At 41.0% G+C, this 13,384-nt stretch overlaps 1 protein-coding gene across 2 annotated transcripts in view; it reads right to left on the reverse strand.

Moving 5' to 3' along the window:
• Nucleotides 1-13,384, reverse strand: part of VWA8 (von Willebrand factor A domain containing 8) — a 254,315-nt gene that overhangs the window by 66,732 nt on the left and 174,199 nt on the right. The window contains exons 29-30 of one of the 2 annotated variants that reach the window (XM_075918951.2): nucleotides 11,745-11,947; nucleotides 197-313 (exon numbers count right to left, since the gene is read on the reverse strand). In XM_075918951.2, coding sequence (XP_075775066.2) covers nucleotides 197-313; nucleotides 11,745-11,947 — 320 coding nt within the window. The remainder of the gene's footprint in view (nucleotides 1-196; nucleotides 314-11,744; nucleotides 11,948-13,384) is intronic. The other variant, XM_075918952.2, reaches the window with a different exon arrangement.

Genomic DNA, 13,384 nt, shown 5'->3' on the forward strand with positions numbered 1-13,384 from the left:
AAGCTACATATCTCTATAAAATGTCCTCTGTTTGTTGCCTTCTGTTCTGGAACAGTGATATATTCTGTTGGTACAAAACTGAGAATTTAGTTTTTGTTCCATAAACGATAGAAGGAAATTATTCTGCTACCATGACCCGTACTCCTTAGCTCTGATAAATCTGCTAGAGTCTATCCAGAAAGTTGCTATTCCTCACCGGCTCCTCCTTGTTGCCCCACCAGGATGCTCGCTTTGGAACCTCTTGGGAATCTGGCGAGAGTAAAAGTCGATGAATGGCACCAGTGTTCGTATCGAGCAACAAGACAACATTACTCTGTAAACACAAAAGAGAGCATTACTTCCACTCTTCTTGAAGCCCACAGCACTGGCTCTACATGAAGTGTCCTGGCTCTTTGCAACTGAAGCTATTTAATGTCACAAGGAACTTCAATTTGGAAAGTATGAATTGGATTATACTTTGCTGAAAAATTGCAGACTGGATCCTCTGCAGAACTAACGAAGTACGGCAAAGATACCACTTAACTGACAATGGTTGATACAGATGAATGTCTCTGTTTTAATTGTACTGAAAAAAAATCAAATTTGTTTTCTTCTGGAGTTTACATCAGTATTTATAGAGATCTGTGTAAATCTAATGTTAATTTACAGTGGCCTCTCTATCTTATTAAAAGATTTGGGTGCAACTCTTGTTTCCTTAACATTATGCTAGAGCAGGAGTGGGGAACACTTTTTGTGTTGGGGACCGCTGACACACAGAAAAATCACTTTCCCAGGAGTGAAAAGCAAAACAAAAACAATAACAAAACCCCCCAAACTCCTAACTGACGCAGCCCCCGACTGAGAAGGGGAAAGACAGTCTCCATATTTCCCTTGCATACCAGAGCCTTGGGAGGCCCAGTCTAGTAGATTTTGTGTGCTCCAGCCCTGTGCAGGCATGGCAGGGGGCTGGAGCACCAAAATAGGCTCTCCAATGGTAGGGGAGGAAGCCCTGAGCCTCAGGGGGCCTGGATCCAGCTGGATCCAGTTCCCCACCCCTGTGCTAGAGCAAAAGAGCCCACCTGAAAATTTAAATAATATAGAAGTTGAAAAACTATTATATGGAAAAAGGTTAAGCAGAAATTTGCCTGGCCCCCGTAATGCCTCTTTAAATATTTCTTTTCACAGGTTCTAAATTGGTTTCTAATGCATTAAACTTTTAACAACTCTGAAAAATGATCACACACAGCCAACCTAAACTGATTTCAATTACACTTTAAGGCTACCAAAGAATAAGCTAATTAAATCTTGTATTTCATTACTGCATTAATGTCTTAGATCTAAATCTTCGTCATTCAGTGAAATGCTAAGTTCTTCAAGGTTTTTTTAAGGACATAGTAAAAGTGAATTGTATGTGTATCTAACATCTGAAGTAATACACACTGAATAATAAAGGACTAAAAAGATGAAAAGCTTCGGAGGGGAAGCCGAGTTAGTCTGTAACAGGAAAAACTTAAAAAACAACAAATAGTCTGGTAGCACTTTAAAGACTAACAATATTCTCCTAAATCAAATATGTACTGTACTAACTTAATCAGAATCACAATTTTTTGTGGATTGTGGGTAACCTTCATATTTTCTCTAGGGCTGTTATTTTAGAGGAATGAACTTTTCATTTTTAATAAGAGATTGTAGCTAAATATGGTAAAGCATTTAAAATATTATCATGACATTTGTAGCATTTGGGAAATTCAGCTGCAGCTCAGCTCTTCTAATAAAAGAAGAATTTGTTAAATGGTCATGTATTCCAAACCAAATTATAGAAATGTGGCTCAGGAAGAAAAGGAAAGGGTTTGTTTTGGGTTTGGTTTTGTGCCATATTGTATTTATATATTTCTGCATCAGCATAGCTGAACTGCAGAAACGCATTAGCTTTCCAAACCACAAAACCCTATATGAATCAGTTTTTCTACTTAGCATTAAGTTCATGCGTGCAGTTGGCAACATAAAAAGTCACTCTACCCCACCCCTTTTGATGTTAATGGTTTCCTTCTGTGCTTAGTGACCGATGGCATATTCTGTCTGTGTTTAATAATAGAATTTTGCGTCACTTGTGAACACATCCAGTTATATTCCTGGCAATCCTTCAAGTGAAATGGGAAAAGATGCTGATGTGCAGTTCCGTTATGTTTGTTCTTGACTGGGAGAAAAGTAACCTTTGGGTGACCTCATGACCCTGTTGTCTGGAATTCCAAACTTTGGACAGATGTAATAACCCGTCTCATGAGGTGGCGTTCTTTTATTTTTAGTGACTGCAGAGTTTTCCTTTCCTTACTGCTGCTTTTATTTTGGTAGGATTTTCCTCTTAAAACTCCATTAGCTAAACAGGACTGCAATTTCACTGCTGGATGGAGAAGTTATGCTTAGCACTCTTGTAGGCACAATGGGGAGCAGGGGTGAGCCGCTGCAGATAAAAGTAATAATGTAGTATTTAAACCTTACTTACTTCCTCCTTTTTAGCCATCTTTTTTGTCCACAACACAATGTCCTGTTCCCTGGTCCTTAACTCCATTCCCAGTTTCTCCCTCTTATATGCCTCCTCCCAGACACAACCATGCTCACAGACTTCCTCCCTTGTCTTATATTATTCACCCCCTGGAAACACATACATGCAACAAATCCAAATATTCCCCCCCCTTTTCAGTTACAGGTGAGAATTTCTTATTGGCTCTTGAGCCTTGCAATGTAAACCTCTCCCTACAGTGCGTGTTCCCAAAGTCTCCTTTACACAAGCAACTTCTTCCAACACTGCTCCTTGCAAACCTATATCTCTTAGGTGACACTAATGGATTTAGCAACTCTGTCACTGTATATCTGGTAAAACAGGGGTAGAAAGTGAACTGTCCTTTTAGTTCAAGTGCAGGAAGTCTCTACAGTGGATTTGAAGGTCTTAGGTTTCAACTGTGCTGAATTCTGAGCTGGGAAAAAGTAGTATGTGAACCTGGAATATCACAATTTATACACCAAAGGAAGTGGTCGCAAGCTGAGAACTACTTTCCCCCCAAATTTAGGGTTAGCCTACAAATTGCCATAACACACTCTGCAGGAACTTTCAGTTGCTACCAGCGGGGTCTGCATGGACCAAGTAATGTACAACATTTTAGTGTGTTTTAGAAATCACGCCCATGTAAAGTACATTCCCTCAACCTCCCACCTTGCAGAGAAGTCCTTAATGAGCTTTTATAATCACTTATTGATTGTAAAATATGTGTGAGGACCTTGGAATATTTCTAGTTGTTGAAATGTTTTTATATTGCAAAATGTTAACAGAGTAAATTATTATGTTGGGTAAATGTCAGTTTTATTGTGTTTCTATAGTTTACATTTCAATTAATGGGAGCTGTCTCTTTAAGAGCAATATGGGATGGAAATACAAAACAATGTGTAGGAGATTTTCTCTATCTGTCAGCAGAGCAGATGTTCTCATGTGTAAGATCCAAAAACTTGATTTAATCTGTTTATTTTTCAAGAAAACAAATCTCATTCATGAAGATGTAGTATCAGGTCTTCTTCACACACTAAGCTCCACAAACTTGCCTGATATCTATCTGTTACCAGCAGCACTGGGTGTGTACAGAGGGGAAACTCTTGTCTGTGAGGGGGAGGGCTACCCAGCCTATTGAGTGGGATGATTGCAAGAAGCACTGCCACCAAGCCATTTCTCTGAAGAGCTGAAGGCCCCTACTGAGCACTTTGAACTCCTTCCCCAGGAGAGCCATTTATGGATATATCACCAAAATTCAGGTGGGAAAGGTGAAGCTCTCCTAAGCCACCAATTTCAGCGTTAGATATGGGAGGAATAAAAAAGGGTCACTCTCCCCACTTAATTCCTCAGGTTATTCAATAGATCAGTGGTCACCAACCAGTAGATCGAGATTTACCAGTAGATCTTGGAGCCTCTGACAGGTGATCCTGACTGGTTTGGCCAGGAAGCCTTCAAGTGCTGGCACTTCAATTGCCCTCCATCTGCTGTCATACTGCTCCTTCCCTCTGCCTTGGAGATGCCCCCCTGACAGCCTCCTGTTTGCTGTACAGGCTGTGGGAGGGAGAAGAGGAGGGGCGCTGATGTCAGGGTGTCCTTCCTCCCCTCACTTTTGTACCTTATCTCCACACAGAGAGAAGGGGATGGAGGGAGTTTGGCAATGCAAATCTCTGTGTCTCACACACACACACACACACACACACACACACACACACACACACACACACACACACACACACACACACACACACACACACACACACACACACACACACCATGTGTGTGTCTGTCATTCTCACAAACACACAATGTCCTTCATTCTCATCTCCTGACCCAACGCATATATGGAGGCTTGTTACTACTTTTACTGCTTGCAAAGTGTGTTACTTCGGGGCAGGAGCAGCCCAAGGCCGGCTGCAGCAACTGGCGCCCTAGGCGGGGCAGCGCAATCGGCGCCCCTGCTTGCACAACCGACAATGGCCGTGACGTCATCATCGGGCGCCCGGGCCAGTGGTGCCTTTGGCAGCTGCCTAGCTCGCCTAGGCTCACAGGCCGCCCCTGCTTTGGGGTTTTGACTGGTCTGTGCATTTCATGATTTTCATTTCTCTCTTACGTTTAAATTAAATTCCTGGAGTAGTGAGTTCTAAAATGCTGAATCTGTTGTGGCTGGAGTAACTGCTGCTCCTGGAAATGGCTGGCATGTTCGTCATGCAGCTCCTGAGAAAGGCAGAACAGGGGTCTCCACATGCTGTCCTTGCCTGCAGACACCACTCCTGTAGCTCCCATTGATCAATAACAGGGAACCGTGGCCAGTAGAAGCTGTGGACTCAGTGCCTATAGATGAGGGTTAGCACATGGTTCCATGGAAATACTGCTTTACATGCCAGCTTCTTTCAGGAGTGGTACAGGACCAGGGCAGGAGTAAGCCTGCCTTACCCCCACTGTTCCACCTGGAAGCCATCTCAGTTAAACGGAGCCCAGCCAGAGCCTGCTTCTTGAACCCAACCCAGCCCTGAAACTCCTGCACCCAATCTCCTGCCCAGACTTGAGTCCCCTTGCACCCAAACCCCTTCCCACCAGCTTGTACCCTGAAACTCCTCCTGTACCCCAATCTTCCACCCTAGGCTAACCCAGAGCTCCTCCTACACTCCAAACTCCTCGGCCCATGGACCAGAGCCTGCACCCCAACCTCCTACTCCAGCCCAGTGAAAGAGAATAAGGATGGAGTAGGAAGGGGGATGGAGTGACCAGGGTGTGGTCTCAGAAAAGGGGTGGAGCAGGGGCAGGGCCTCAAAGAAGGGGCGGGAGGGAAGTGGGGCATGAGTATTTGGGTTTGAGGTAGATCTTACATTGCACTTAAACTGAAAAAGTGAACTTGTGGTTAAAAAGGTTGGTGACCACTACAATAGAATGTAAGTCTCCCATTCCTCTCCCCAGGAAATATGGAGGTGGGGGAGTGGCTTAAACATTGGTAATCCACATAAATATGCAATGAAAACCCCAGCAAAAGTACCCATCAGTAAAACTGTCTCTAAGAGAGGAAGAAGAAATTAAGCACTTTTATTTTAGTGCAATGCTTTTGATTCATTGCAGATGGACATTATATGAGAAATAATAAGCAGCAGCAGTTTGTCTGCACAGACATAGATATAGTTGTCTCATCCTTTTAATTATAATTATGTATTTATGGGTGTTTCGTAATTGAGTCATAAATGTTCATCTAAAAATGTTTTATTAAACCAGTGATTTGGAAAGACACTACTCTCTGATACTAATTATCCAAGGTATTTTTAAAACAAAAATAACAAAAGAAGAAGCAGAGATTTTATTTTATTTGTAAAGTCGTTTTTCTTTTCCTTCAAGATGTTGGTACTTTTTGGTTCTTTTTCAGAATATGCATAATATTAATACTTGTGTTTATCAGCAAATATCCAAAGGGCTGGTGGTGTTGTTTACACAATGATGCCTGGTATTGATTATAGCACTTTCGGTCTCCAAACCACTTTACCTGGTAGCTAATCTACACAATGCCTCGTCAGGTCAGTATGTTATTACTCTTCCTGACAAAAGGAAGATGCAAACCAGAAAAGATAAGTGACTTTCCCTGGGCCACACAGTCAGTGGCAGAGCTCAGATTAGCACTCGGAAGTCCTATTCTTGAATCGCTATTTGTTTTTGCTTCCCATGGTGTTTATCACCTCACAAATATCAATGCATTTTGACTCATCTACGTAAGTAACTGCATCATTCCTAATTTTACAGATGTAAGATAAATCAAATGGTTTGCCCAGGACTACCTGTTGCAGAGCTAAGTATAAAATCTAGGTCTCATGACTTTTAGTCCATTTTTTTAACCTTGTCCACTAGGTTACACATGCCTTCTCAAAGTCTGAATGCTTAACTGAACTATTCAAAATTCTTGATTCTACAAATTAAGATTGAATTGGCTTGCCAGCAATATTGTCAAACCTTCTGGCCTATGGTTACAACTAGAAATATTTCAAGATCAGATGGATTCCCACACTTCCCAGCAGGGACCAGAAAGCACAGAGATTTAAAACTGAAAGAAAAGCAAAACAAACGAAAACATTTCTTCATTTTCTTTTTTAAAGCCTTAAGGAAGGATTACGTATTTTCAAGTTAAAATTCTGGATAAAAGTAACAAGATGTGTTATCTCATGTGCTCATTTGCCTGCCTCTAGACTTCAAAATTATCTGTCAGAAGACAAATAAACAGGATCCTATTGTACCATTTTCTAAAATGTCCTGATTTATTGGATGCCTGAAGTGGGCAATACTGTCTTTCCTTTCCCTTTCCACATCAAAATCATGTAATGAAAAGCCACTACAAGGATTTTTCTCATTCTCCTGGAAGCAATAGGCAGAATGAATGTTAGCAGTATTCTGGGCTCTGATTACTCTGCCTGATATGAAACTAAACCAGAGGTGGTCAAAAGGGCCTCTGTGGGCTGGATTCGGGTGGATCCGGCTTGCAGAGGCCCTTCTGCTCCCTACCCTCAGGCCAATTAGGGCCTGGGGGTAGGGGAGCACCTGAAGCCTTCTCCGCTTCGTCTGGAGGTGGGGTAGCCCTGTCCCTGTCCCTTCTGGGGTGGCCTGGGCTACTTCAAAAAATTTTGAAGTGGCCCCTGGGCAAAATTATTGCCTACCCCTGAACTAAACAAACTAAATGAGCTGTGAACTAAAGGAGAGCTCAAATCAAAGCTCCAGATGACACAGCAGTGGCCATCCAGGCTACACCAGGATCCAGCCCACCAGATAAACACCTATTTCCTTGGGGTCCCATTTTGAGCTTTGAAAAGTGCAAGTTATTAACAGGGCCTTCCAACTGGTGAAAAATTAAACAACAATAGGCAACAATCCATGATGTTTAAAATATGCTACATGAGTAAGGATGATAAAATGCGGTTAATTCACTAGTCGACTAGTTGATGGAATTTCCAGCGGGGGCTCTTGTACATTTCAAAGGAGGAATGAGGAAGTGCCTATAGACTAGTCAAAAAATTATCCAATAAGCATATCGGATGGTCGACTAGTCTTTAACATCCTTATACACGAGTGGAGCATATTACTTAGTTTTTCTGCATAAACTGCAAAAAAACTGATTGTTATAGAAGGGTCAAGTCATTTTTGAAGGCATCCTAAACATACATAGGCACTCGAAGTCCAAATTGTCAGTTTAATGAAGTATATCCTAAGAATCAATGACAATCTATTTTAAGTTTGCGTATGAAATCCTAAGATAATACAAAAACACAGTAATATTATCATGAGGATATTATTTTTCAGCATGATAATTAGGTTAATTTTTTAAATGCCTTGGTCCAACTGGGCACTTGCTGCGAAAGACAAACCTGAAGTTGCCAACATTCAAACTTATGGTCAAAGAAAGAAAAGAAGGTTACATCTGAACAAGAATTAACAGTAATGATGCAATAAGCCACAACAGCCAATCTACAGTACAGTCTCTATATCAGAGTTTAATTCAGACTTTTATTGAAAAATGTATTGTAGAAGGACAGACATCACAGTGTAAAACCAATCACCGAGTTAACCGCCTAAGATTTCACAGAAGCCTTTGGTAAAATATTCCCATCTCTTCCAAAAGAGATTTAATGCTACTGCAGCTTGGTTAAAAATAATACTAAAAAAGTAATTATTTTTATTTTAGGAATTTCAGACATTTAGAAATATCATGGGAGAGTAATTGCTGGGCTCTGCTGTCAGAAAAAGTCAACTTTCTAAATGTGTTCTGACACTCAAGGCAGAGGATCGAGTGCCATCTGTTTTACAATTTCCTGTACTGACCATAGAGGGCAAAGCCTTGTTTTCAACTAAGCAAACTCATTATGAGCTTCTCAAAATAGCTCAAATAGTTCTTTTATAACTCATCAAGACAATTCCACTGGCAACAGCGATAGGAAGTTAGCTTTTGGATGAGAATTCGGAGAGAGTATTTCTAGAGACCCAATTCAACATGGATTGCAATTCTTCTGAGGTCAATAACAGATTGTCCCTGCTTAGATATGCACTGAATTTGGTCATAAGTCTTAGATAAGTCAAACGTGCCTAGAGTTAGGCTATGGCTTCCTGGAATGCTAAATATGCATGAGATATTTGATACCTCGTCAGCTGTGTCAATGGAAATTTCTCATTCCTTCTGCTAAATGCATGAAAGATTCCTTAGTGCTACATAACAGCCACTAGGAAATGGGGAAAGAAACCCAAAACCAGTACGAAAAAAAATTAGAAAAGGAAGGAGACTGGTGACCAACAACAATGGTAATTGTTAATGCTATGTCTCATATCACCTAGGAATGTAAACAGGATGCAAGACTGGAAGGGACCTGCTGAGCCATTCATTCTTTTCTTGTAACCTCTGGATATGTTGACTCTCAAAGTGTTTGAGAGCCTGTACAATAGTTTGCTGCTAGAACAATCTGTTCTGAGCTATGATTTCCAGGTCACTAGGAGATAGGCTGCATGACTTCATGTTGGCCTTCAAGATTTCTTTATAATGCACCAACAGAGTGCTTTCCATGAACAAGCTGGCCTTAGAAGACCAACTTTGGTATCTGTGTATCATCCATCCTTAGAACATGACCAAATCAGTGAAACTCTTGCTTCCATACTTATGACACCACACAGCTTAAGGAACTCCGTGTTAGGAATTTTGTCCCACCAATTCATATTGGCAATCTCCCTGAGGTAGCACACATAGAAATGACTAGGTTTCAAAACATGGTGGTGATATGGTCCACGACTCCGAGCCATACAGCAGTCTATCAGGCAGTTGTCCTGAAGATCCTAATACCTTCAAATGTAGTTTAGTACCGTGATCATTCCATAAGCATCTGGTCAGTTTTCTGAAGGCAGCACTGGCTTTGGCTAGTCAAGCAGATACATCATCATCATAGTTTATGTTGAAGGAAGGTATGCTTCCAAGATAATAAAACTTATCAACAGCATAAGGGCAGACAGTATCAGCAGCAGTTATCACTGGAGTACTGGGCTCTTTCCAACAGACTGAGACATAACCTCTGTTTTCTTGAGGCTCACAGTAAGTTCAAAATGGTGAGCAGAAATAGTAATATGATCAAAAAGCTCTTGGGCATCCTCGACTGAATGAGCCAACAATGTACAGTCATCAGCATCAGGAAATCATACTTTGGTGTGAACACTTTGGTGTGAACCTAATGTCTTTGGAAGCTGAAAATGCTACAGTCCATTCAAAACTGAACAGATATGCCCAACTTGCTATCTCTGAAAGCAACTAACAGTATCCTTGAAAAGTAGATGCTGAACTGGAGTGGCGCAAGGACGTATCCTAGTTTTGTTTCAGTTGATACTTCAAAAAGTACTGGTATCTCTCCGTTGTTAAGGATACAACCCAGCATATAGCACACCATGAAAAGACTGAAATATTGATACATTTTTCAGGACAGCTGATTCACCTAAGTACCTTCTAAAACCTGTTTCTGTTGACTGTGTCAAAATGCCTTTGTCAGGTCGATGAAGATCACGTAGAGATCCTCATGTTACTCTCTATATTTTTCTTGTATTTGCCTGGCTGTGAATATCATGTCAGCAGTGCCCTGACTGGCACAAAATAAACACTGGCTTTCAGGAATTATGCCATTTGTGAACACATGTGGTGACAGCCAGTTGTAGAGGACGCAGGCCAGGATCTTACTATAGACAATGGTGAGATGCCCCAGTGTATATCACAGCATGAACAGTCACCTTCTCTTATATATGTGTAAAATCAGGGCATCTTTGAAATTCCTGGGGGACTTGTGCTATCTCACCCATTTATCACCATGGGAAAAAGAGCATCAGCTGGCCACCACCATTATAAATCTGTAATGGGATTGTGTCACTGCCTGGTGCCTTTCCAGATTTCATCTGCTTGACAGTTCTTTATATATGATCAAGAGTTGGTGGTACAGTAAAACTCCAGTGGTCCGGCATCCAATGGTCCGGCACTCCTGATGGTCCGGCACCCTCTGGAATCCGGAAGTGCTCCGGGAAGCCAGACAATTGGAGCTGCTCTGTCCCTGTTCCCCGATTCAGCTGCTGCTGAAAGTGACCAGCGGCTGACTTGGGGACGCCTCGGGCAGAGAAGCTGGGGTACTGCCAGGTTGGTCCCCTAGCACCGCCCCTCAGCGCTGCGGGACCAACCCGGAAGCACCCCAGCTGCTCTGCCTCAGACTTCCCCAAGTCAGCCGCTGCTGAAACTGACCAGCGGCTAACTCCGGGAAGCCCGGGGAAGAGAACCCCATCTGCTCTGCCCCGGGCTTCCCGGAGTCAGCAGCTGGTCAGTTTCAGCAGCGGCTGACTTGGGGAGGTCTGGGTCAAAGCAGCAGGGGTGCTGCCGGGTTGGTCCCGCAGCACCGAGGGGCGCATCCCCTCCACTCCATCCCAGACCTCTCATAGACCCCCTCCCTTCTGATAGTCTGGCATATTTGATAATCCGATACCCCCTGGGTCCTAAAGGTGCCAGATTATCGGAAGTTTACTGTATAACCAGCTATGAATCTTTTCAAGAATGCTGCTGAGGAATCTTTTCAAGAATGCTGCTGTCAAAAGTTGATATTTGGTTTAATACGTTATGAAAAGGTTCAGCCCAGTGGTTTTTAGCACTATTTGTAACCAGAGTGCTGCCATCAGGAGTGTGCACTGGTGTAGAGCCAGCACCACCACGGCTCAGAGACTGTTTTCAGCCCATCAAAGAATGCTTTAAAATCATGTCTGTCGGCTGCGCCTTCAAGTTTAAATGCTTTACATTTCCACCAATTCTCTCATTTGCCATAATTTGACTTGTACCTTCTGCTTAGCTCAAATATATGCTTATTTCCTGAAGGCATTGTCTTTATCACTGATCCCAACCAGGTGTGTCAAATACATCTTATCAAGAAGAGTTCAGACATCTTTGTCATCAAACAAGCCCTTCTGTTTGCATTTTTGGAAACCTAGTATTCCATCATTCAGTAAACCAGCCTAAACACTGCAAACAAAAGTAGAGCTGAGGGACCCTCTCTAAAAGTCTGGAGTGCAGATAGACCAAGTATCTAGAAGTGTGCATACTTATCAGAAAGTATCTCACAACCTACAGAGGTGGAGTAACCTCAGGGATCCTACTCTGGCAGTACTGTACTAATTTCCTCACAATCAAACATAAAACAGGATATCAATTTATTTATTTTACCTGCTCTTCATGTAGAATCACTTGCCCTTTCAGTGGATTTCCCAGAGGTGCCACAGTCACAAAGGGCTGCCATATACTTCCAACTGTTCTTGGGAAAATGTCATAACAATCCACAAAGTATCCCTTTTTACTAGATACATTCATGAAATATAAGGAAACTGGATTGCATGTAGCCACATAAAGTATGTTTTCAGTCTCATCTGCTGAAAGAAAAGGCAAATTAATAAAAGAAATAGATACTTTCATGATCCAAAATCATGTTAACCAGCTGATTAACGGAAAACTGAATGATGTTATCATGGGAATACAGCAGCGTATTTAAAATAAATTTATCCTATAATTGCACATATAGAAATACATGTGGAACTATGTACTACTTTCAACCCACAGCAGCATTCCCACTGATGATAAAGGGAATTTTGTACATAAAGCAGGGATGTGATGTGGCCAATATGTAAACTAATATATTAATAGACAAGTTGTAACCTGCTTCACATGGATTAGTAACTTCCTCCAATTATTCCAAATGATAGTTGAGTAGCAGTCCAAGATATAAAGCTAGTTTGCCATGCAAATTAATTGCTAAAGACACTAGCTATATGAATCCTTATAACTATAATTGTGTGCAGCACAAACAAGTTTACTTATGCATGTTTACTTATAAAAAAATTTATAAGAAAGAGAAAACTATAGCAAATTTTTTCAGATTGACTTTTTAAAAATGTGTCCACTTACTGGAACTAAAACACCTGGTCACCAATTATATATAAGAGGAAGGAAATATAAGGTGGTGAAGGAAACACTACAATAGTTTTTGACTCAATTGAGACATTTCTGAGCATCAAATTAAAATTCTAATTTTTAGAAAGGTATCATCAAAAATTTGTGAGCGCCCTTAGAAAGTGAAGCCACAAAAGGCAGCATTGTTAACTTTCATAAGTTTGATATATTTATAATATAAAATAAATTACATTCACAAAATGTAATACATTTTAAAATATACTATAAATAATGGTCAGAAATGATGTGGTGTGCATTAGGATATATATATATATATAATCTAGTTGAATAAGGCAGTGTTGATTCAATAGGAAAAGAGATGGATCAGCATGAGCACCAGAGAGAAAGCACAGAACTCTGCATCCTACAAGTCCTGCATTAGAACTGATTTTAATTAGGAAGGGACAAAATTAAAAAGCTTTTTAAAAATAATTTTAAAACAATGTATTATATAATAAATAGTTAAGCACACTTTGAATCACAATTCTATATTTCATTTTAGAGACAAATCTCCTTTACAGTTTACACTATCACCAATATGTTTCAATGGAATTATTTTCCATGATTGTTTTTGCATTTTATCTTCTGACTTAAAAAAAGTTAAAAGCAATTAAGAGAAAAGCAAGCAATATTATTTTTCCTCTCATGTAGTACAGATTCCCAGAAATGCATTCTCTGTGCTACTGAGTGTACACTCTGTGCAGAATTTGTAGAAATTCTTCTTCATTGCAATTACTAAAATGTGATATTGCTCTTGCATATTTCAAAAAGAGAATACAGGCAGTCCCCGACTTACGCGGATCCGACTTATGTCGGATCCGCACTTACGAACGGGGCTTTCTCGCCCCGGAGGTCGAGGT

The sequence above is a fragment of the Pelodiscus sinensis genome, chromosome 1, assembly GCF_052426305.1.
Source record: "Pelodiscus sinensis isolate ZL-2025 chromosome 1, ASM5242630v1, whole genome shotgun sequence".
NCBI classification, from domain to species: Eukaryota; Metazoa; Chordata; order Testudines; family Trionychidae; genus Pelodiscus; species Pelodiscus sinensis.